At 42.1% G+C, this 25,572-nt stretch overlaps 2 protein-coding genes across 3 annotated transcripts in view; both read left to right on the forward strand.

The window, feature by feature from the left end:
• ryk (receptor like tyrosine kinase) overlaps positions 1-12,101 on the forward strand; it is a 31,003-nt gene extending 18,902 nt beyond the window's left edge. Inside the window, exons 8-15 of one of the 2 annotated variants that reach the window (XM_053854143.1) lie at positions 723-848; positions 4,715-4,801; positions 6,319-6,388; positions 6,623-6,755; positions 8,256-8,365; positions 8,458-8,617; positions 10,075-10,211; positions 11,075-12,101. In XM_053854143.1, coding sequence (XP_053710118.1) covers positions 723-848; positions 4,715-4,801; positions 6,319-6,388; positions 6,623-6,755; positions 8,256-8,365; positions 8,458-8,617; positions 10,075-10,211; positions 11,075-11,186 — 935 coding nt within the window. In that variant the 3' untranslated portion in view covers positions 11,187-12,101. The remainder of the gene's footprint in view (positions 1-722; positions 849-4,714; positions 4,802-6,318; positions 6,389-6,622; positions 6,756-8,255; positions 8,366-8,457; positions 8,618-10,074; positions 10,212-11,074) is intronic. The other variant, XM_053854142.1, reaches the window with a different exon arrangement.
• Positions 12,102-13,081: 980 nt separating this feature from the next.
• Positions 13,082-25,030, forward strand: slco2a1 (solute carrier organic anion transporter family, member 2A1). The gene is made up of 14 exons (XM_053853809.1): positions 13,082-13,447; positions 18,472-18,609; positions 19,028-19,190; positions 19,337-19,549; positions 19,672-19,770; positions 20,217-20,356; positions 20,886-20,955; positions 21,019-21,183; positions 21,301-21,505; positions 21,793-21,940; positions 23,307-23,470; positions 23,723-23,787; positions 24,154-24,274; positions 24,356-25,030. The coding sequence occupies exons 1-14, from the start codon at positions 13,097-13,099 to the stop codon at positions 24,474-24,476; spliced, it is 2,163 nt and encodes a 720-aa protein (XP_053709784.1). The 5' UTR covers positions 13,082-13,096; the 3' UTR covers positions 24,477-25,030.
• Positions 25,031-25,572: the final 542 nt, after the last annotated feature.

Consider the following 25,572-nt stretch of genomic DNA (forward strand, 5'->3'; position numbering starts at 1 on the left):
ACCGCCATTGTCGTAATGTCTTAATGTACAGTTGTGTACTGCACAGTGTGTTCTTCATAAGGATGCCGTTTTGCTGAGACATAACTTAATGCGTCAAACTTCTGAGTCATGTCCATGTATATGACTCAGCTGGATACACAGATGGTTCATAATCTACCACTAGGTGGCAGCATAGCTTTTTCTCCCCTTTAATGCCTGCTGGATATCCATGAAGAGTCTTTGCCATTTAAACTATTTATTACAAAGATAATTACTGATAAGCGTTAATATAGTTTGTACTGTTGTAGAATTTGTTAACTCAGTTTGTTGGATGTTCACCTTGACTTATACTTTTGTAGCATCTTAATGAAATGGCAAATAGACTTCATGGACACACTGTATTACATTACATATTATTATGTTGGCAGGATATTTTTTCTTTATTTATTCAATTTCGACTTAAAATCATGTCATCTAAATGTTGGTTTTCCATTTGTTGACTTGCATCAGTAAGGACTCCCTAGGTTATTTTGGTTGTCAGTGTTTTGTCTGTGATGTAAGATGAATTGTAAGGACAATTATTTTTGTTTCACCTGTGTTGCATATATGTCTGTCCTTCTCCTCGCTTTGCTATGCAATGTGTGTTTAATGAGAGTAGTTTTATTTGTTGACCAGTTTAGTTAAGTTTAGTAAACCACTAAAATAGCTGTCGTGCTTCATTTATTTATTTTTTGTCCGTTCAGCTTATCCATCTCTGCGCATCGAGAAGAACGACCTTCGGAGTGTGACTCTAATGGAGGCAAAAGCCAAAGTCAAAGACATCGCGATTTCACGGGAGAGAGTGACGTTACGAGATGTTTTACATGAAGGTACTTCAAACACTTCCTGTCTCTCTTTTCTTTCCTGATGGTTCTCCTACAACTCAGTTATTTTTACAATCTATGACAGCCTCATTTCATATCTGGCTGTGCAGTGTGTGAGTGTGGTTTATTATATTGGTGTTATTATATTCCCATTAACTGGTTGCACCACTGATCTCACTCGTGAACTCTTAAATGGGTGTGAGGAATTCTCAGTATCAAAGCTTCTTGGTTGCGGGGACATTTGAGGTGGTTTGCCTCTGTTGGCAGGAAAATCCTTGAATGCACTTTCCCTGAAAGTTTTCGACTGAAACTCCTGTCACTGTCCCCCATAAGGGCAACACCCCTACTCCCTGAACCAGAGAGTGGTGGTGGCTATCACATTGGATGTAAAGAACTCCAAGGATTATTGCATATTGTAGCAGACATGTTTTCTACACATGAGCATCAATATTAGCATGCCTCATTAGTTCAGTGTCAGTCAAACTTTCCATGAACCACAATCATTTGTTTTGGCAAACTGCCACGTCGTAGTGTTGTTTATTTGACTGAGCTATCATTCGTCCTCGTCGACGGTTCCAAACAAGACTGAACTCCACCTGGGATGCCCACATAGTGACAGCTAGACTGATGTTTAGTTCTCCGTGTAAAAGGCAAGAAGGGGAACCAGGTGTCTAATGAAAGCTTTCAATGCTATTTTGTAATCTGCTGTGTTCTTCGTACTGCCCTGTTGGTTTGTATAAGAAAGCCAAAGGTTATGTAGTGTCGAAGTGAATCTCTTTCAATGCCAATCTAAACATTTGCACTTCTCTTGAGAAAGACTATGTGGTTCCCAATTGCTGTGCACAGATCACACTCCAGAAGTGTTTTGAAAGCACCTTATTGTCTGCAGAGATAAACAGCAAATGCACACTCATTAAACAGTGACAACAGTTTTTGGTACAAACCTGGAGACAAATTACAATAGAAGGTTTTCACCAACATCATGATTTGGATAGTAACCTGGATGCCAGGCCATATTGGAGGCATTCGGAGATAAACACAAGGCTGAATGAATGTAAACACTGCAGTGGAGGAATGTCGAAACTACAGAAAAGCTTCTCAAAACAAGTTTAGGATGCAAAGGTTTGCAGACAGGCTTTTAGCTTGGAGGGCGTCTGATATGCAACACGTGAAAAAATGGACGCCCAAGTTTTTCTCTGAAAAACGCCCTAAATGTTGTTATTGTTAGTGCCTGTACAATGCCCTACTTGTAGTGTTATAACACTGGTTTCCATGAAAAAGGTGTTTCCACCTGGTCATTTCGCCGAATCGGATCGAAATTGGGTGACTCGACTCTCTTGCAGCGAAAGCTTGGCCACTATATATGTTTACTGGCATAATCTCGCGCTTAACCGCATCTCGCAGGTTGCCACGCTTGAGGCATGGAAGAGTACTGTGTTTGATGGGATGTCTGACGTTGATGACAGGAGGAAATTGCAGATAAGTTCCGAACTTTAAACAATTGTTTACAAAACATAACTCATAGCTTTTTAATCTGAGGAGTGTTTTAGATTCTTTTGGAAACTCTGTCTTTGGGAGGGGTGCAGTTCACTGCATGGAACACTGCGCTTGCTGAAAGCGACCAAAGAATTCTAACAGGGATCAAAATTCATGTGGTTCTATTTATTTAATCAAGAGGCAAGCCTTCGCATATATTTTGTTTGAATGAATGAGTGTTTAAATGTTTGAGAGTTTAGAAAAGCTCACTGATACACAGCTGATACAACTGTATACGTATCTTGCATTAATACAGTGTATGAAAGAAGATGAAGAAAACTGTAGACATTAAGCTTGTATTGATGGAAATAATCATTATAAAATATTTATTTGAGTAAAGTAAAACAACTACCCAGGGAACCTCTGCATCTGAAAGTGTTACTGTAGCAACAGCTACTGAGTTCATATCTTAATGGTTATTTGACTCAGATGTTTGTTTTTATGAAATGTTATTTTTATACAAATGGATGTTTACAGACTGTATTTTAACAAGCAAGTTCTTAAGGCAGTCATTGCCACGGTGTGTTGGGAGTTGAAAGGGCTGGAGGTGAGGCTATGGACACCCTGTTTCAGAATCCTGCCTAAAAGCCAGTATGCAGAGAAGAACTGGTCCACCCAAAGCGATGCCGTATTTGGACAGTAATTGTTTTAATTGCACAAGAGATCCATATGACTCTGCCCCCTCGTCTTGGAACAGTGATGACCCAAAATGCCAAATAGCACCTCAGTTCCTACTAAAAAAAAGGAAATAAACCTCCAAAGAAATGAAACAAAAGGTTTTTTAGCTGACTGCTCTGATGTTCTGAAGAGACACTAAATTTAATACTTGATAATAATGGTTAAAGTGTTTAAAATGTGAACCTCATGTTTTGCTATTCTGAGAATTGGGTTGTTTATAAGATCTGTTGTGTTAACTGTGCAGTTTTCCTATTAGTAAATTTGTCTGTGTTGTTTGTTCCACAACAGTTCAGCAACAACAATATTTTTACATCAAGTGTCATTTGCAAATTAAGTTTCCATATGCATTTTATTGAGAACAAATCCTAATGTTGTCTAGATTTTTGCCTGGTAGGTCCTATTTTAGCTTCACTATCCATATCCACGTCACTATGGCATGAATAACCTAAATGACTGATTGTTACAGCCAAAAATAGTTAGCCGTTTTCCTCACTGTCATCCATTTGATCAACCTTTACTGTAACTGTCACTGACAGCAGACATGCTTCATCATGGCTCCCTTGACCGGTGGCTTCGTAATGTGGTCACCACTAGGGATTGTATTTGTTTGTACTGAGGCCAGTAGTGGCTTTGCTTCTATTAATATGGACACTGACCCTTGTGACCGCTGAGAATTGCTTCAGTTGAATGATTCAACTCTTGGTTACACAAATAGATGTTTTCACTGTATGGAAACTAACCTCTAAAAACCTATATATTTATCTAACATTTCCAATTGTATGCCATTTAAAAAAATCTTAATTTGTCTTAAATGCGATCAGACCTAATTTAACTTGGCCTTGTTTATTATTCAATGGACTTTTTTGTTAAATGATTTGTTGTGTCTTTTATATAACATTTTGTGTCGCAAAATGTGTGTCACATTTTCCCTGCCATTTTGCTGAGAACTCACTTTTCTTGGAAAGAAAAACAATTGCTGTTTCATAATAGTACACTCTGCTGCGTGTTGTCACTGATAAACACTTTTTTTTCAGCCAGAATCAATTGTTCTCAGCTGTCATTGTGCATCCAACGATGAAGATGAAATCCTGTTTAAAAAAAAGAACATTTCATGATATTTTAAAGAGAGAAGCACCAAAAAGAAATGAGGTGCAGGTCAGCAAAGCCTTCACTGGGAAGGTTCTGCTCTTTGAACGGACAGGTTCAGACAGGCTTGACAGATGTAGAAGAGCCGGCTGTTAAACACTAACCTCGTTGTTAAGCTCCGGCTCCACTCCTGTTGAAACACGGGGTCTGGTTTCCCCTGAGGCTCCATCTTTTTTTCTCTTCTCTCTCATAGTTTATGTTGATGGTTTATGTTCTTAAATGACATTACCACTGAAGGATCCCGAGGCTAAGCAGTGACAGTTGAGACAAAGACATTGATGAACACTCTCACTTGGCCTTTCCACCTCGTATATATTTCGGAATGGCTTAAAGCTCCGAAATCATTCACTCTTGTTTTGGGTCTTTGGGAGATCTGAACTTGTTGGCTAAGTATTTTAAGCTTAAAATTACCCAACAGTCTTGGCCAGTTAAAGTGGCAATGTTCTTCTTTTGTGATCCTAAACCGTAACTTTGACCTTTGCTCACTGAAATCTTTGATTTGTCTTGAACAGGCACTTTTGGACGCATCTTCCATGGTGTGCTACTGGACGAGAAGGACCCTACCAAGGAAAAGGAGGTCTTCGTGAAGACTGTCAAAGGTTTCTATCCTATTTCCTTTGCAGTATGCAGCGTGCAGTATGCTTTACAAAACCGAACTTCTAGGCATAAAGACACACACCTGTCAGTATATTAGGCACTAGTTTGTGTGCACATGCTGCAGCTGTCCTACATGTTTGTGACCATCCTCGGGAATTGATGGGACAGGCACAAGGCATCGAGATGTACATATATGGAGAGCTGTGTCTTAAGAGTCTGGTTCGAAAAAAACTCACTGTTGCGCGCTCTTCCAGACATAAGGACTTTAGGTGCTCATTTATCAGATGATGTCATTGAAACAAGTAAGCTGGTGAAGCTGCACGAGTGAAACTGAAGTCAGAACAGTGAGTCACAGAATTCTGTTCTAGTCATAAAAGCCCCATAGTGAGAATCATGCAGTGGAATTCTGTGCAGAGAGCCAGCAAGTGGATGTGGCCTGGATGTACATCAACATTATATGTTGCATAAATGGAAATATTTCTGCCTTCCTTCCAGATTCATACTGTCATCATCGCGCTCGATGTGTAATTTCCGCCGTTAAACAGCACACTGAACCCTGCCGTTCCAAAACTCCCTTTTTTTCTATATGGTGACAGGATAACTTGAGTCAATCCATTCATACTGTCCTGGAACAATCGATTAAGGCACCAATAATTCTGCTACTGCACTGGGGTTGAGTACATCAACTGATTCTCACTCACATGGCGTAATATATTGACATTCGGAAAGTGGACTTTTGCCTCCTGTGTTGATGCCAAAGGCAGCCTTCTGTGTTGCATGTTGACACATAGGTGCGTCAATAGAGTAAAAACACCTTTCTGTAGAGTTCTTTGCAACAGTAGAACACTTTCTAGGCTACTGCTCCGTTGCTTTAATGATGAAAATGAAGGTGAAGCACCTTTGTTGATAATTTATACCGCTGCCCTCCCATCTTCTTTTTTGACTTCCTTTAATATTTTTATACTCCTTTTATCAAATGGTTGTGCATGATTGGTTTAGTTGAGTGCCAAATGGTGTTGTTATTTTGGTGCTCACATTATTATTATTATTTTTTTATTATTATATATATTTTTTTTTTATTGAACCAAAGGCAACTGTATTTTCAGCATAAAAGATTTCCAAGCCAGTTCGTGTCAAGTGTATTGTCTGCACCTTGTGTCAACAAATCTCTGCCAGCTGCCACTTGACCTCTTCCTCCTCATGTTTACTCAGGGAGAGGTTGGTAACACCCTGCAAACTCTTTTGCCATGCCAATCTGGACTTCCTCTGCATGTGCCGTTTGTGAAGAGAACAATCCTGTTTACTATGAGAACGTGTTGATGGCAAAGCTGTGATACAAAGATTAAAACTCGGATCCCAGGATGCCCAGTACAGCTTATCTCTTATCCAGTTTTCTTAGAAAAGTGTGACTTGGAATTGAAACCCGTGGTGATATGATTTGGCTTAAACTTGAGGATTTAACTAGCGTAGAGAATATGTATCTCTGACTCAGGATCTTTTCTCATTCGTGTTTCCACAGAACACGCGTCAGAAGTGCAAGTAACTATGATGTTGACCGAAAGTTGCAAACTACGTGGACTTCATCACAGGTGAGGTGATCCAATGATACGCTTAAGGGATACAGCGATGATCGGGTTGATTGACATTGAACCCTGAGGAGCCTGAGAGCCAGTGTCTTATGTTCAGGCGTCACTCTCTTTTTTTGGATGTTTTTGCATTAGCTGCCACTTCCTTTCCCAGTCGGTGTGACCTTTTAACCCCCTCTATTTTGGAAGACAAGTGACGTGAGAAGTGCTTTTACTCATCTCCTTCTCCATTTCCAGAAATCTGTTGCCAATAAGTCATGTGTGCACAGAGGAAGGTGAGAAGCCTATGGTCCTGTTACCGTTCATGGTTTGGGGCAATTTGAAGCTGTTCTTGCGGCAGTGCAAGCTAGCTGAAGCCAATAACCCACAGGTGAGTCAGGCACAAGAAGATCACATCATTTTCACACCACTCAAAATTGTGTTACTAAATGAACACTGATGTTTATAAAACCCGCACATTAAGTAATGAGCTTTAAAATGTTACAAAGAAGACAAACAGTGACCATTATAATAAACTCATGCTGTGCTTAAATGAACAATCCACTAGCTCGTACAAGTCCTCGTACAGAAGAACTTTGAGTTTGCAACATTTCGTCCCACTGCTTTAGTAACTGTGCCAAAAGTTAGTGTTCCTCCTCTCTTTTTACATAACTGACCGTCAAACTGTAGGAAACCAGTGGAGCAAAGGTGACGTGTTTTCAAACTACAAACCTTTTCAGTGTGGTTGGTGACAAAACACATCTATATAAAACTCGGGATTATATCTCATACCACCGCACCCAACTCCTCGCTTACTGAACCACTTGACCTCTGTTATCCAACCTCCATCTGAAAGGTTGTCGGGCGTTTTGTCAACTACCTAGTTTCACCTCACTAAGCCAGGCCAGTCATCATGCGAGTAGAAGTGTATGCTTCAGAAAAACAGTCCTGACACCACTGCTTCAGTTGATGTTTCTTACTGTGCTTTTCCGCATTACAAATGCGCTGTTGTGGCCAATGGTGTTATGATAGTGGATTTCATACTCTGCATGGAGAACATAAAATAACTCCTGCAGCTACCTGCAATGCAAATGTGTTGGTGTAGTCACAGGGCAGAAGATGAGCCGAAAAACACTGGATTAGTACAATCAGTCTTTTGTGGATTCCTATAACCTCAGGGAGCCTCACACTTACTTGGCAGAGCCAGCCCATCCGTCAGCACGCAGATAGAGATGTAGCACTTGCAAGACGTTGCTTGCCATCCAGTTAAGCCAACCAATTTATATTGAGTTTCATCAGTTTGTGCACTATCTCTTCATGTTCTTTCTGCGCACACAGACGTCATCACAGACGTTGCCTTTAGGTCACTGCGTTACTATAAATCTCAAGGGGCACACAACACCGCACTGGCCTGATGCCTCAAAGATGAGGATTCAAGTGTTTACTGCGTTTGTCATCTTGATTTTAACCACAGAACAAAGCATGAATTAAACTTGTGTTTGTGTTGAGCTGGAATGTTGGATTGTTTGTCCCCCAGGAAGTGGAGTTGTGTCATTGTCAACAGGATGTTTACTTACACGTCCACTTCACCAATTTTTTTGTTTATGCTGCACTGCTCCCATCAGGGGTCTTTCCTGGTGCGATTCTTAGCAACCCTCCTGCTGACAGCCATTGTCTTCTTGTCCTTCTGTGTCTGTCTGCACGTTCAAGTTGTGCATTCACGTGAAGGCGTGACACTTAAAAAACACAAACCATTAAAACTCCCATTTGTTGTGATCAGCTGATGGATAAGAAATGTGAATTCCACAGATGCAGGGAAAATTGCTGAGCTATAACTATACTGCTCTTCCTCTGACTCCTCCTGTGAGCTCTCCTTATCGGTTCCCCTCAGGCGGTCTCCCAACAAGACCTGGTGTACATGGCCATTCAGATATCATGTGGAATGAGCTACCTCGCTCGCCGGGAGGTGATTCACAAGGATTTGGCTGCAAGAAACTGTGTGTAAGTGGTCTCCACTTCACCGCCTGTGTCCTCAAATACTTCTTGGGCCGGAATGTTTTCCATTAAAAAGGCTGACTTTGATTTCCTTCCAGCATCGACGACAACATGCAGGTTAAGATCACTGACAATGCTCTCGCCCGAGATCTCTTTCCAATGGACTACCACTGTCTCGGGGATAATGAAAACCGTCCCGTGCGCTGGATGGCCCTGGAAAGCTTGCTCAATAACGACTTTTCTAGTGCCAGTGATGTGGTAAGATCCGCTCCTTCTCTGGGTTAGTTTGGACTCAACAGGACTTGAAACTGAAGTCCCTGGTTAGATATAATGGTTGGATATTTCAAGGCCTGAGATGGCTTTATCCATGTGACTGAATGATGAGCTATTTTTCCAAGAAGTGGGTTGGAAAGATGAGAAAATGAAGGTCTGTTTATTAAGCCCATCTTTATACTTTAAGTTCCAGACTAGTCACTGATTTCCAGTGACCAGTTAATTGTGTATAGTGTCGTTCATTGAGTTCACAGGGAAGTTGCAAGTTGTTATGATGTGTCCACCCGTCCACAAGTCCCACGATCAGAGCTTGGCTCTCCTCTCTTGCTCATCCATCGCTCTGCTTGGCTGCTGCACTCTCATTCCCATCCACAAAACAATATCCTTCTCTTATTTGAAATACTTTTCAGCAACAGCGTAATTTAGCTTCAAGATAGGAACTCTCTTGAGAAAGCAGGTTTTCTGTGACCATGGGGTTTGACTGTTTTCTGACTAAAGTCATTCTGTGACTCATTTACTATTTTAAATCCGGTGTTAACAAAGTTCTGTTGTCGTCCATAGCATGTTGGTGTTCTGAGGTTGAAGATGGAATAATGGCGGGTGTCATTTCCAGTGTTGCATTTGTGCCAAACTTTCAGTCTATTGTCTAGGCTTTTAAAGTCAATGTTAATTTAATGAAAGCTGGAACGTGGGTCGATGAGTAAGCAGGAAGGGAAGCGAAGAATCCTTCACCGTTTGTCTCCTTGTTCCCTTTTCCTCTCCGGGGATTGCAGATAGAACATGGAAGAGACAGCCGGGCAGCGTAACAGATCCTGTTAGACAACGGTCAGACAGAAGCTGAACATGCCCACACCCATCCACATTCCTCTTATGGTCATGCTGTCTCCAGAAGAGCCCCCATCCCAAGTGCTCCCCAACAAGTCCCCGGAACCTGGACAGCGTCATGCCAGCGTCACGCTGTGACGTACTTGAAAGCTTATATGATAACTAAGATGGACAGAATGACATGTGCTGGGGAAGAGGGTGGGACACACTCCACTGCAACTCACAATCACCCCCTCCACTTCCTTTAAAGGCCTTATGTCCTCCCGTAGAAGGTTATGACACTCTGTCAGGGGATTGGGATAATTTTGGGAATAGACAGCTGCTTCAGCAGATATATGCAGGTCTCATGACTTTTGTTTTCCTGAAGGGGATCTAATAGTGTCGGCTCACGAGTGTCTGCAACTCCATCTCCTGGGAGGTCAAAGTAGAGGGTCGAAGCATTACATTCAGGGTGTGACCCAGCAGAACCGCCTTTGTTAACAAATCCTGAAAAGTATTTATATGTAAAATAATTTCCTCACATTGTTCAAGTGAAATATTTAGTGTTGGCGTGCAATTCTGACCTTCCGTGGTCTGGGTTGACTCTGCGGTGATGACGGCACGTCTTTCTTTTACAGTGGGCTTTTGGAGTGACGCTGTGGGAACTGATGACTCTGGGCCAGACTCCGTATGTCGACATCGACCCCTTTGAAATGTCAGCCTACCTGAAGGATGGGTACAGAATAGCCCAGCCGATCAACTGTCCCGATGAGCTGTATGTCCACTCTCATTTATTTCATGTCTCTTTTCATTCCTATTTATAAGATGGTTGGTTTAAGATAAGAAGGCTTTTGTTTTGAATGTTTGAGTCCTGTGCCAGAAAAACAACTGTTGAGTAATGGATTGAAGTCAAAGCTGTAATCTTAACTGGTCCCACCAAATGTGGGATTGTACACGTATTGGGACAATGGTGAGTTTGTGTTCAATTTTCGTTCTCAAGAAAGAGAGGTCTGTTTCTGAGGAGATCCGACCGTCAGTGTCAAATTGAGACAGTGCAGTGAGTTGTAGTTCAAGATTCTATCTCTTGACTTGAACATTACAACAGCGTGGACAGATGTGCGAGTGCAAGATCTTATCTATTCTCCGTGTCGTGGGTGTCTCTACAACATTCCTGTCTTCCCCTGCTCTCTGACGAAACCTCCTGGAACATTTGCGACGGCTTATGTAGTCAGTCATTCGCGGCATTTTTGAGGAGCCCTGCCATCAATAACGTCCGAACACTGCACATGCTTGTGTGCCACTTTGTTGATTTGATTTTCCTCCTCGATACAATAACTGCTAAGGGGGCAGCTTCCTATTCCCAAACACCCAACGCTGCGAAGTGAAGCATTTAAGGTCACGTAATGATGATTACATCTCCATCGTTTCTATCAGCTCAGCGCAGACGGCTCCTCCAGCGACGGCTACACATTGTGTTCGCGCCAAGCGTAATTACAATGCTACAGTGAGAGCGGAACAAACACTGCGCTGGTTACGCTGTATCACTGTGTGTTTGTTTGTTTTTTTTAAACACATGCATTAAATCATTGCAGAACTCGAGCTCCATTTCTGAAGTGAGTGTCATTCCCTCTCTTCCAGGTTTGCTGTCATGGCTTGCTGCTGGGCCCTGGACGCAGAAGAGAGACCCAAGTTTCAGCAGCTCGTTCAGTGTCTCACAGAGTTCCATGCAGCTTTAGGGGCTTATGTTTAAAATCTCGCATGAAAACGCGAGCAGTTTCACAGCTGATGGACAGCAATCGAGAAAAACCTGCACATTGTTTTCAATTGTATATTTTCTATTATGTTTTATATATGATGTCGAATCACCTTTTTTACATTGTAGTGAGGTGAAAAGTGTGTTGTCAAAGTTTTTATGCATCGAGAGGCAGTTCCATCACTGCCTCTTTGACAACTCCTGAATATTTATGGAACAAATCCGACCATCTGCCTGTTTATGAAGAACTGTGTTTACTGCGGTTTGTTTCATTGTCCAGCTGTAAAGGAGCTACTTCGTTGACCATGACTCGGCTGGTGATGAGGTACCAAAGTGGACTGATCTTTTTACACCCTTGAACCTGCTACAGAGACTTATTGGGTGAAGTTGGTACGAGAGCAGGTTTAACCAGCCAAGTGGTTTCCCTGAGGTTGAGCTCTTTCCTCGTGCTGCCTGTCGGTTATCTCTGAATTCAGCTCACCACCAGCGTTATGGCGCCTCCGGCTCCTTTTGCATTTTCATTGCCAAGCGCTGAGTGAGAGGGGATCAAGACTTTTGTATTCTATAAGCTTTTTTTGACTAGCTCTAATATTCACTGTGAACATGTGTGTTTTCGTCCCCCTGTCCTCTTCGCCTGACATTTCTGTGACGCGACACACGTCTGTGGTCACCGCATGTTGAATTACAGCTGTAAAAATCCCATGTTTTTTTTGTTCACAATTAAATTGATTTCTTTTTGGAATTTCAAACTGTTCATTATTTATCCATGCTGCTTTCTTTGGCTCTGTCTTTGCTTTCAGTGTTCCACCACGTAACGATGGAGGCCGGGCCAAGTGCTGATTATATCAGGTCACAATTTTATTACAGGTTGTCAGTCTCAAGGTTGTTTTCCCTCATCAGTTTAGGTCCAAACCTGATGACTTTTTTTCCTCATTATGTAATGTAATACCTCAATGGAAAACCTTGCGCCACCTGCTGTCACAATGCCACTGATGCTGCGGGCATCATTGGTGCGTGCAGGTCTCTGAGTGAGCAGCCATGCCTCCTCTCCCAGATGACCTCCTGCTTGTTGAATGTAATGATGTAGCCCAGTAGTTCATTTACGATGATCAGATTCTGTTCATCCTAGCTTGGTCTGAGTCCTGAACCCAGTTGGACGTGGCTGCTGCCCCAATCCTTGTTGTCTTGGAAAGTCACCCAGGAAACTTACTCGATTGGTAAATCCAGCCCTTTGGCTCAGCTCTGTCTTCACCTAGACACTTCCAGAATCCATAGTCTGGTGCCACATAATCATCTGTGTGTCTTCTGATCATGTTTTATTTGCTTATGTGAAAACAATCCCCCCTGTGTTTTGTCAATGATAATAGTTTACAATAAAACATTCACTTCATCTAAACCACATACTTCTTCTGGAACGAGCTGTAAGCATTATGTCATAATTTCACAATTTTCTTCCAGGCAGTGAATTTCACTTGTTTCAAAAACAGGTAATGGTTTTCCTTTTTTTTTAGACTTGGGGTTAACTTGTTTGACACACTTCTTCTGCCAAGCAAGTAGAGTGGAGTGATTCTTAAACCGTTCCATGTACCTGTCCTGCCACACAAACTGCAAAAAAAGGTATTCTGCTTTTATTGTTTGAGATTTTTTTTATTGAATGTTACTACTTATTTTATATATTGTCAGTTTAATGCCACAAGAAATCTCACTGACTTGGACGTCATTTTTTTAAGGGCACGTCTGTTGCAATTCTAAATTACAGTTCATTTATGCTTTGTTCTTATTTGTCTGTTTGTTTTTTACTGCATGATAAAATGCTGTCAGTCGTGACCCCCCTCTTGTTGGCCCCAACATGCCACATAGAACAATGAACGAGCCATTACGATGTTGGGGAACATGGAGAGCCCGTAATGACTGAGGACAACGCGCGGGCGCCAGCAACAAAGAGCGGCTCTGTCTCTGGACGCGCGTGTTCCGATCCACCGGCCTTGAGATTGACGAGTCGCGTCACGAAGGCTGAAGTCTCCGCGCGTGCGCTGGCAGGTGACTGCGTGCGCGTGACCCTGCCCTCCCGTCACTCCGACTCTGCGCGTGCCGACAGGTCCAGTTACGTCAGAGATAAAAACCCACCGAAACCTCCCTGCGCACCACTGCGGTGCAGTTTCGGACTCGGAGCCGTGGAGGACGGAGCGGGACTCATCATGGATTTGTACTCTCCTAAGAACACGAGGAAACCCTGGAGGCTGTTCCACAGCATCAAGGTACTTGACGATAAATGCTGCTTCTCCTCCGGACCTGTTTTGACCTGCTGTTTAGATCATCTGTGCACCACAATGCACGTTTGACAACGACACGTATTGAATTCCTCGTGTCTTTTTTGTGAGTTCTTTGAAGTATGTCGAAACCAATCCAAGTCTTTTCCTTCTGAGCGGCACTTTCGAGTGTAAACAAAGTAAGTTTCCATTGGATGAAATTTTATTTTCAAAGGTGTCCCACTTCCATAAAGAAAATTCTCTAACTAATGTATAATGCAACTTAAGTCGTTGCTGCTCTGAGGCGTCATGACATGTGTGTAATGTGAAGACCTAATAATTTGCTTCGTCCCATTGTGTTTGGACTAACTTGGTATTCGATTTCAGATCAGTCTAAAGACGTTTAGAACACCCCTTTGTGTTCAGTTCATTGATAAATCTTGACTAAACCATCGTTTTAAGTTGATAAAAATGTTTGATAAGTTCACTACTTCGTTGTACTGTAGTTAGAAATCTTATGACTAGATTACAAATATCTTGCATCAGCAAGTATGTATAAAAGAGAACATAAATACTTTTTTAATCCTCTATGTATTGTATGTGTGTGCTGCAGTGTGTATTGCAGTTGTGGAAAACTCATGGTTGTTAGGTTGTGGCTGTCAGTAGTCCGGGACACGGTGTACCTGGGCTTGTGAGTAATAACCAGACAATGTCTATTGTCGCTCAAAAGTCAGTGAGGCGTACGCCAGAGTTGTGACTGATGGTGTTGGTGGTATTGCCAGAAGGAGCGTGTTGAGCAACGTGGAGGTGCGGCTATTTTCTGAGGTACAACTTCCACAGCCGAATATTCAGTTTCCCTTTTGGCAGTGAGCCTTCACCTCCTGCTGAGCGTTCCTCTACCGGGAGTTCAAAGCTTTGTCTGATGGTATATTTAGTTAATGGGAGTAGTTCAGAAGAATGTCTCCCACCAACCTGCCTGCTTTTTTGCCACTCCTTACAGCCAGCTGACTACATTTCTCTCAAAAATCGCCCAAGTAGCTTGATTCCTGTTGGCTTTCTGTCCCAACTGAAGAAACCCTGTTTGAACTGCTACAACAGGGAACCAAAAACACTGCGGGTCAGCAAAGCGATCATGAAGAAATCCCATCCGTTTTGGTTCAGTGTGTACTCAGAACATTCTGTTTATCACCTCACAACTTTTCTCTTAGCTTCACCTGAGGTGCACAAATGTTGAATGAACACTCTCCTTTGTCCTTACTAAAGTCAAGTGTTGAATTACAGTGTGTGTGTGTGCATGGGCATGTTTTGACAAGCCACCTGCTTATGAGGACATTTTGGCCTGTCCTCACAAAGTTAAGAGGGTTATAATTATAATGTACTAAAGGTAATGCATTATAACTGGGCGCCAGTTTGGTTCAGAGTCCTGGTTAAGGTTAGCCTTTTGTTTTGGATGGATAAGTTCAGGGTGAGAGGCTGAAGCATTATGCATTATGGCAATGAGAGGTCCTCACAAAAATAGCAAAAACAAACGGGTGTGTGTGTGTATGTGACAATGAGTAATAAAACAAAATGAATTGCAAATCATACCTTCACGTATGTCATTGGGAATTGGTTGGCTGTAGATGGGTCCCAGTACAAGCGAGCATGATGAAGTGATAGGGTCTTTCTTGCTTTCTTTTTGTGATGCTTAAATGTCTTTTTGGAATAGATCATCTAAGTACATCTGTAAAGTCACAAATTGTTATTCTGAATGTGTGTTGACTGATAAATACATGGGGGGGGGGGAAGCTATCTGAAGACACAGACACCAAACACTTGTTTACACACCTGCTGGTCAGGACCTTGGCATGTTTAGGGAGCGAACAAGGTGATCTGTCTCCACAAACCTTATTTGTTACAAGGACCTGTGGTTCAGGACCTGCAGTTATTCTCAGTGTGCAGGGGTTACGGTACTGATGACGATATAAGAGTGAAATATATACATATATCCTCGGTTTAGCACCGTTCGGCCTTGTTCAGGGTTGCAGGGAGAGCTGGAGCCTAACCGAGTGGTCATAGGGTGAGAGGCAGGCTGTGGGAGGAAAACAGAGTACCCATTGAACCCACTTGATTATTCACCACCCTGTCAAAATGGTAAATAAATTTAATATTATCCCTTATATTGTGCGGCTGCAATCCTTCTGCTACAAGTCATCTATGCTAATTGCTGGGCTGGAAGTTGGATCGACGCAGAGACAGTTGTTATAGTTTGAAGGACTTGTTTTTAAGGTTTCACTTCTGTTATGAAAGTTGAAATCAATTATCTTTCTCTTTTCCAATTTTCTGCTATCTATTTGTCAGTATTTAAAATACTAATAATTGTATTTCTTTCTTTGAATGAGGCTCTGGGCAATATCCACGATGACAGTGACTTGAATGAGATGATCAATGTTTTTGTTAATCCTTCATTTAACATTATGACATCAGAGGTATTGCTAATATCCAGTTTCTTGTATTTAAAATGCATTTTTAAATATGACATTGAAATGAAGTCTCTCAGATTCGACCATAGCAGGTGGTCAGGGTCACCACCGAGCAGCAGAAACCTACACACGGTCATGTGAAAGTCTCGTGAAGGTTCTGATGTCGGACCATTTTGGAGTGACATGCAAACTCTCATACGTTAAAAACCCCTATGAAGAGCCGTATGGATGACACACTGCCGCAATAATGATTTGTTTGAAGTCAAACTGTGCGCTTGTGACACGACTTGCCACTGACAGACGAGGAGTGGTACATTGTCTCTGAGGATAGTAGATCATTAAGTCATAGTCTGAGAAAGACTATGAAAGACTCCAAGTTGGAACAATAACTGATGTATTGCATTTCATTTCTGGGAGGCATGTTAAACTGTGCTATCTCTCAATAGGAAAGATTATCCTCTTGTTATTACTGCAGCCAAGTGTTGATTGGACAGATTTATGGATCAAATCTGGCAACCAAAGCAGCACACCTGGGTTCTCAAGTCTGATGAGGAATTGCCCAAAATTCTCCTTGCCTTTCAAATTGATCCCACAAAATGGTTCGGGATAATGATGGTGAAGTATTACACAACAGCGTGAAAGACACTTTTGTGAGTAGTAAAAATCCGTGACGCTAAGCTTTAATATGAGCATAAAGTATTCTGATTCGTGCACAGAAGAGTTCTGACTTTAGTCCACTGGTATACAAATGCTTAGCACCTGGATTTGTCTCTGTTTTCACAGCTAATCTTTCGTATAGCTCCGTGTTATCACGGCCCCCCAACGTGTCCTCTGGAACACTGCAGCGTCTGTGAGAAATCTGCCTGCAGGATGAAAGAAGAAAATCTCTTGCCCTTCAATCACTCCTTACCTTTTTATTTTGGCACCTTCGCACTGACAAAACCGCATCAGTCAGTTCATCATGCATCCTCTCAGGGCATGCTGTGGAAGAGTTTGAAAGGTAATCCTCTGTTTGAAAAAAGCGATACCTTCAGTTTATTTAAGGCAAGTTGTGTTACAGTCAGGGATGAGATTTACGGATGTAAACGGGTCACGGTTGGCTTGCACCAGTTAATATTTTGAATTTGTATTGGGCGTCCTTCAACCCTTGTATTGCATCTCTGCCTTTTGCCGATCATGCGGTTCGAGTCATGGGTGGCATGCATTGAATGAATTAGTTCTTAAGTTAGGAGCCATGTTTCTCAGCTGGAAAAGGGTGCAGTGGCCTCATCAGGTTGGGGATGAGATCCTTTCCCAGGTAGAGTAGTTCAGGTATCTTGGGGATGTTTTCCTAAATTTGAAGAGGATGGAGCAGGAGACCAGACAAATCTCTCTCGATTCTGGATTTTCTCTCGACATTTGGGGCAAGCTACTTTCCTATTATCGCTTATGATCACAAACTCTATGTAGTGCGTGAAACTACTGACAACGACAGTAGTCGTGTTTCTTGGTTTGCAGTATGTCATGTTAGAGCAAAGAGAGCAGTAAAACAGTAAGATTTCTCAATGTTTCAGTCGTGAAAAAACCTATCTCAAGTCTACTCAAGCATGTTTGGACAAGACAGGATGTGTGGTGGCCATCCTCACTGTAATATTTGTCACTGTGGCATTGACCTGTGACTCATTACTGCAGAGACGTCGTAGAGAAGTGTGCAAAATGCTTGAATGTAAATCGGGGATCAGATTAACAAAGTTGAGATTAGTGCTGTCTCTCCTTCAGAAGATATTCTCCAAATTTTGGATGAAGGTATGACACGAGAATGACAGCTTTTCAGCAGGGAGGATGTGGGATTTATGCTCTCAAAGCAAAACGCTTCCCCAGACAATGTGTACAAGTCTGTTTAAATTAAAGCCTAATGAAATATTGCCGTATTTAACAGTACAGATATTTCTCACGTGAAACACTTTTTCTAGATTTGCCTGAATTAAATGTGATACAGGTATTATGTTATTAGAATCAGAATCAGAAAACTTTATTAATCCCAAGGGAAATTATGTTCGTAACATGCTCTCTACACAACATATCACAATAAAATAGAATGAAATAATATTATAAAGTACAAAAAGCTATACAAATTTAATTCAATTTACAAAAATTGATGGAGAACTTTATCTTATCTGACTTAAGGTTGCCTCAGTCCAGACAAGCCCTTCTACCTCTGTGTGAAGAATGTCCTTCTCTGCATGAGCTAGTTATCAACTCAGTGTGTTGTCAAAGTTTAGACATTCCAGAACTCTGTGTGAAACACTTTGCTTTAAATGCCTCAATGATTTTCTCAAACTTTTCTGTTGAAAACTTAAATTTTGCTCTCCATCAAGTGCTGGTGAAATGATAATTGGAACCTTGCTGTACATGTTTGCTGTTGGTGCTGCATCAGGATGGAGGTTTTCTGTTCTTCAAATGTCGATAATTGTTTACACAACACATTTCATTTCATTGCTTTTTTTGCACGTTTTCTTTTTAAAAGGTTTTGTGTTATAAGCTATCACTTTTAAGTTGACAGTTTACTTTTTTTTTTTCCTGTGGATGCAGTTGTTCGTGCTCTGTCATGGCCTCCTCCAGTTCTCCCAGCTGCTGTACAGCGCTTACTTCAAGAGCACCATCACCACCATCGAGCGGCGCTATGGTCTGAGCAGCTATTCATCAGGAACCATTTCCTCTTTAAATGAGGTGAGAGCCAACGATAACACAGACTTTGATAACTTTATTTCAAGGACACTGGTGACAACCGAGGAACTGGGAAACAAGCGACAAATCACAAAAACACCTCCCCACTGTCCACTGTTAGGAGAGGTTTAATAGGAGACAGATAAGGTCAGGATGATGATACAGGAGGTTCATTAAAACTGAAATCTGATCTTTCCGTCTGGCTTATGAAATTTAGGTGACATCTTCATCAACTCCTCCTTAAACGAATGCGATAACACATTTCACAAAACAGTGCATGCATCGCTTGATAAAGCATGTTCAGTGTCTGAAAGTTTAATAAGTGCATGCGAGTTGCGTTCTAAAACAGCCACACAAGCTCACTTGTTCCTTTGTATATTTGCTTTTCAGAACTGATGATGTTTCTTTTTGCTTTTCAAAGGTCAGCAACAGTTTGCTGATTGTGTTCCTCAGCTACTTCGGAAATCGCGTGCACCGGCCCCGTGTCATTGGAATAGGTGGCATGCTGATGTCCATCAGTGCTCTGATCCTCACCGTACCTCACTTCCTGTCCCAACCTTACAGTTACGACTCAGTCTTGCACAGTAAGTCAAAGGTCCTGCTGCAGCTGTCTTTAGGATTCACCCAAGAGGCGGCTGCAACAATAAGACGTCGAGATTTTTGCTGTTAATGCCTTGACTTGCATTAGTAAGTCTGCATTTTTTGTTTCTCTCCTGCCTCTTCCGTCCAGATCGCCATGACATTTGCAATCTGCAGATGAACTCCAGTGCCACAGAGTCGTGTGGCAACGATGAGAGCAGACGCCTGGCAGACACCAACAACGTGTGGCTGTTCATGGCCATCGCTCAGCTGCTCTTTGGGGCAGGCTCTGTGCCCATCCAGCCCTTTGGGATTTCTTACATTGATGACTTTGCTGGTCCCACTAACTCCCCCCTTTACATAGGTACATGTCCCAGAGTTCAGAGACTCATTGATTGATTGTGTGGTACGGTAAAGTCAACAGAATACAAAGGTCAACCCCTTTTTTTCTCCGTAACGTCACTGATGTTTTTTCTTTCATGGCAGCCATCTTGTTTGCTGTGTCTGTCTTTGGTCCCGCCGTGGGCTACCTGCTGGGCTCCTTCATGCTGCGCATCTACGTGGACGTAGACAGGAGTGGATTAGGTGGGCAAACTCTGAGAAGTTTTCACAATAAGAAATAAAAATCCTAAATTCAGTAGCTGAAGACTTGATCAAATATTTCCCTGTTGTACCCAAAACATCACCAGGAGTGTATCTTTTGTGGTCTGAGACCATGGCTTTGAGCCAGATAAAATCCCGCTCCAGAAGCTTCCTGTTTTGAGAACAATGGAGTTTGAGCTCCATCGATGGATCAGTGCAGTGTCCTCAAGCATGAGGACTTGTCAGAGAGTAGTGGCAGAAAACTGTCCCTGGAGAGGGTCAAAGAAGAACCACAGATCCACAACCAGGGCTTTTTCTTATCCAGACAACATATAGAAGTTCAATGTGTGCTAGAGACACGCTTATCTCACGATTTCTATTGACTCATTTTTAAGTTTGCAAAATGTCAAACCATTGTCGCTTCATGGTGTCACTGATGTTTCCCACAGATGCCGTTCAAGAGCTAAGTCCTGGTGACCCACGCTGGGTTGGAGCCTGGTGGATCGGGGTGCTCATGGCCTTCGGCTTCCTTTTCCTCACCTCCATCCCGTACTTTTTCTTCCCTCGTCGAATGCGCTCGGAGAGTCATGTGAGTGATTCTCATTTATTGGTAAAATAAGTGACTGATTCATTCAGGATTTACGAAACATCTCCTGTGCTAACACCCAGTGACCGCCGCTGGCTGCATTGCAGCTACAGTCATTCAACAATCTTGATACGTTTGTTAAACTTTATTTACATAGACATGTACTTTTTTTAAAAGACAAATGACCTTTTCTTTAATCAGGAAATAAGAACAAAGAGTAAAACAATTACAAAGTGTAATTTAGCTTGACCTCTGTTGCCATAAACATTGTCTCACAACTTCCAAGTAACATTTTTAATGTGTACAAAATATTTGCTGATAAAAATCATATTTCAAAGGAAATCTTAATGACATTCATGTGGAAATTGTCATTCACTTACCTAAACCTTTGAAATGGATTGATTTATACACCAGCCATGGTGTCCTCCATTATAAAGTACTTTATAATGATCTAATTTAAAAAGAAGAAAGACGTTTATGAGCTGATATGACATAAAAATATAATTGAATTATTTTATTGCATGTGTTTCAGGAGAATATACATGAGAGTGACATGGAGGACCTAAAGAAGCCAGATGTGTCTTTATTTGAATTCCTAAAAAGTAAGTTAAATACAGTCATTTTTAAATGATGGACTGTTTAAAGAGGGTTCTCTCTCTGACCAGTGTTCCCCAGAATGTTCGGCCACCTCCTGCTCAGCCCACTCTTTCTCACTCTGGTCCTGGCCCAGTGCTGCTTCTCCTCAGTCATCGCAGGCCTCTCGACCTTTCTGAACAAGTTCCTGGAGCGACAGTACAGCGCTTCCCCATCAGACAGCACCTTACTAGTGGGTAGGTCCTGACCTCTTGTAGGGCCGACACATCTCAACTGAATTGTGGGTTGTGTTTGTTCTACACCAAAAATCTAAACACATGTTTGTAAAGTCAAAAAACAATACTGATGTCTAGGTGCGGTGAACCTGCCCTCTGTGGCGGTTGGGATGTTGGTGGGTGGAGTCATCATGAAGAGGACAGGTCTCTCACTGAAGAACATCCCACGCTTCTCTGTGGTCATGCTGACCATCTCCACCCTCCTCTGTGTTCCACTCTTCTTCATGGGCTGCGCCACACAGGATGTCTCTGAGGTCTATCCCTCTAAAGGTGGACAGTACGGGTTAGTCCCATCTGAAACCAATCTGCTTTTGGATTTAGGAGAAACAGGCAGTGTGTAAATTCTTAAAAATTATTATTTAAGAATGTATTACTCAGGAAATGACGTTTTGCTTGGCCTATTCAATGTATTAAAAACTTGAAATCATGATGTAAAACTATTTTTGGAGGGATTTACCACTTGAGTGGCTTCATCAATCCAATTCAATTTCCTCAAACTATCATTGAAGTTACTAAGACGCCTCACTCACCGGTACGTTCATAATTCAATTCTTTTTTTCTCCTCCACAGATCCATATCAAAGTGCTACTCCAACTGCTCATGTCTTGCCAGTGCCTTTAACCCCGTGTGTGGCTCAGATGGTGTGGAATACCTCTCTCCATGTCATGCAGGCTGCACCAACTTCACCCAAGACCCCAACAATACCCCCAGAGTTCAGGTCAGTTTGAACACGTTTGTTTTTGCACAGAACGTCTGCTTTGCAATGCTGTACTTGCCACCACCCACCTTGGTAGTGTGTCTCCAATCTCACCTATGACAAATGATCTGTGGCACCAGAGAGACATCATAATCTTGGCTGAGGAAATAATGACTGGGTGGATGGTACATCCAGGTTTATTAGAAACAAGAGAGAGGTGATAAATGTGATCTGGGTTGAGACGATTTGCAGAGGGGAGAAACTGTTCAAAAATTTTTTCTATGTGGGTGGAAGAACTGAACCTTTCATTGCTGCTTTGGCACACAACCTGTGTATGATTTGAAAAGGTGTTATTAACCTTTAACTGCAGCCTCCAGGGGGGAGTGGTGAGTGAAAACCGCAAGTACGGAGTAATTGAGATGCATCATGCTGTGTTTATGTTGAGCTGCTCCTCTCTCCTTCCTACCTCAAACTGTGAGCTTGATCACAGTGTCAAAGAGTTTCCACAATACCCTCTGTAATTATACGTCCAAGTCTTGAAATATGCTTTTGAATGGCAGAGCTTAGTCTGGGCGGAGCATGTTGTGGAGGTGTGTAAGCTGGATGTAGTCTGTAGTGCTGACCCCACCACCATACCAGCTGTCACGGCGAACCCTTTTTCACCCCTCGTGATTTGCCAGACACTGATGCTGTAACTCTGATGTTATGGCCGTGTTCGTCCTTCATCATTCATGAACAGTCAAATGTTACTGCCTCAATGATAATTTAAGGTTCCAACTGTCCAACTTCAGGAGAAGTATTAAGTATACTGTTTATTAATTTACTTGCCACTGTCTTATCAGTGGGCTGCTGAAATATTGGACCCACAAGTAGGTTCCTTAACACTAAATGACACCAATTCTGTGTTGTCTTTCTAGTGCCTGAAGAGTGAGGGCACAGTAAGGTTTCTGCAGTTGTGTTTCCTTTTGCCTCACCGCTAGAGGTACGGCCTCATTCGAGCATGGCTCACCAGTGACACCTAGTGTCACTACGTCAGCTAGACTAGCGACCTTCATTATGTTCTATGTCATGCATCACTATTGTTGACATGTGGGTTTGATTTGTGTCTTTGTTCTTCTAGTTCCTTACCAACCCTCCCAGTCATGGCACAACTGTGCTGCCATGAGACATTCACATCAACCCCACACACTTCTTTTGCTGTGGATCACATCTCCATTTAGGCCCCTTTTCATTCTGCATGGTCGCATGTATTCATCAGTCACAATAGAACTGAGTCAACTGTTAGTTCCTCGCACCCATTTGCTACTGAGGAGAGAAGACAACTGAAGCACAGCAGCATCCTTCATACATGCATTATTAACACTGTGTTTTTGTGGCTTGTCTCCAGCTGTACACCAGCTGCAAATGCTTGCTTGGAGGTCACAGTCAGGCCACTCCATCTCCCTGCCCCAACAGGTGTCCTCATCTTCTCACTCCGTTCATACTGGTCATGTCGCTGGCCTCCCTGGTGGCCTGCCTCACGCACAATCCCATGTACATGATGGTGCTAAGGTGAGGAAGTACATGTAAAACTACCTTCAATATTTGCCCTTCTGAGATGTTGAATGCAGTGTGCTCAGTCTTTTTAGCATCTAACACTAGAAACACTTTAAATCGTGACAACTTGTTGATGAATATCAGTCCATATTTTAACTTTAATTCAGTGATTTACTGAGTAGAATAACACAGACATGAATGTGCAGTTGGATGAAAACTGCATACGTTTCAGAAAATATTAATGCTTTTTTGCCCCTCTGTTTGCAGAAGCGTGTCATCAGAAGAGAAGTCCTTTGCTATTGGGATTCAATTTTTACTCATGAGGGTTTTGGGTACGTTCGTGTTTCCTGTTTAAGCTAGAAGTAGCACAAGATAAAACACCATGCTTCAGCAACTAATTTGTCTAAAATTTATTTATTTTAATCAGGCCTTTAGTGAGAGTAATCAATGTATGCTGAAGGTTGAAGAATTTTATTCTGTTTTTTATCATTCTGAAGTTTAAGTTCAATAAAAAAGGTAGGGAACAGTTTGTAGCATTGTATAGAGGAATAATTTGCTCATCCTCGGCCTTTGAATCTAACAATAAAGATTGTTTCACGGTGGAAAAGAGGTTTCAATAAATCGTTGCATCATTGATCCATGAAAGTGTTTCGAATGCTGCTGTGATTTTACTCAGCACACTCTGTCCTCCTTCACAGCCTGGCTTCCAGCTCCAGCCATTTTTGGGGTGGCCATTGATTCGTCTTGCATCTGGTGGAAGAGTGTGTGTGGCACTAAGTTTAGCTGTGGTTACTATGACAACAACATCTTTAGAAACAGGTATGAAACTCCTTCGCCATCAAAGAAGAGACATTTGTCAGCATGCTTGTTAAGTGCCGGTCCTTCTCACGACCTCTGCAGGTATCTGGGGTTACAAGTGGGTTATAAAGTGATGGGCATCATCCTGCTGGTGATACTGGGCTGGAAGGTGCAGAGGACCCAGGAGTACAGTCTGGAGAAAAACCCTGAAGGACTCCTGTGACCCTGAGAAGACTTCGGCCTGAACCAAATATGCTTGTATCCCAAAGCTTAGTTGCTCTCTGCTGAATAACAAAGACAGTCTCACGCTGTCTGGACTTGGTGCTTCACTGGTTGGAGTTTTAATGGGGTTTTTTTCCCAAGTAGGAACATTTAAGATGAAATTGAATGATCTGGTTGTATGAGCACAGAAAAATTTAATCAGTACCTCACAACTTTTGAACCAACAACATGTAGAAATCTGTTTGGGTTTGTGAATGCACTGGAAGCACACTTTGTAACAAATTGACTTAACAGCTTAATATTTAAGTTCGTCTTTGTAGTCTCTTACACTGAGACAGTGACTACGCTTTCTTGAGTCTGTTTATTATCACATGTAACGCCTGATGTTTTACAGCACTAATACGTTTTTGATTAGTCTGTTTCTCATATATAGAATTAACAACACAATTGTGATGTTCTTGAGTATGTTTTTCATGAATTACAAGTGATGTCTTTGCCATTTTACTTTTTCTTCTTCTTGTATGTGTATTCATGAATAAAGTTAAATGCATTTTATGTGTATGCACAGCTGACTTCTCAGTATATCCCAAAGACAGCGTAGGGCTGTTCCTAAGGGGGGGAGGCTTGGGGCTCCCAGCAAGCCAACAATCTGACCTCAGATCAGCATGGATGGGTTTCCCTCACAAGTGGAATGACCTGCTGCCAGTTTTATACATAGCATAGGTTCACTCAGTCTACTGAACATGGTCTACTTGAATGAATGAGTATATATTTGAATCCCACATCAATCGTACTGTACATACAACAATAATTCTTTCATCCTCAACTTGAGTTCAAGGATCGAACAGGAGCAACGAGTGCATCTCATTGCACACCATTTTAATTTCCAGAGTCCTGTGAGTAAATCTAAGTGTAGATTGATGGATAAAGTAATAGCAGATACTGCTGATCACTTTAATATGTGAGTGAATCATGGCTCTTTTTGATCACGTCATTGCACTTCCTTTTTTAGGATTTCCATGAGCGTCTGAACATGTAGCTCTCATGCGGCAGTGGGCACAGCACAGGACCCTCTGTGAAATGAAGAGAATGCGTGC

This window comes from Synchiropus splendidus, chromosome 1 (genome assembly GCF_027744825.2).
Source record: "Synchiropus splendidus isolate RoL2022-P1 chromosome 1, RoL_Sspl_1.0, whole genome shotgun sequence".
Lineage (NCBI taxonomy): Eukaryota > Metazoa > Chordata > Actinopteri > Syngnathiformes > Callionymidae > Synchiropus > Synchiropus splendidus.

Coding starts and splice junctions, on each gene's coding strand:
- slco2a1 (XM_053853809.1), top strand. CDS start 13,097: ATGACTGAGGACAACGCGCGGGCGCCAGCAACAAAGAGCGGCTCTGTC. Junction 13,448..18,471: donor GGCTGTTCCACAGCATCAAG/GTACTTGACGAT, acceptor CTGTGGATGCAG/TTGTTCGTGCTCTGTCATGG. Junction 20,956..21,018: donor TTTATTTGAATTCCTAAAAA/GTAAGTTAAATA, acceptor CTCTCTGACCAG/TGTTCCCCAGAATGTTCGGC.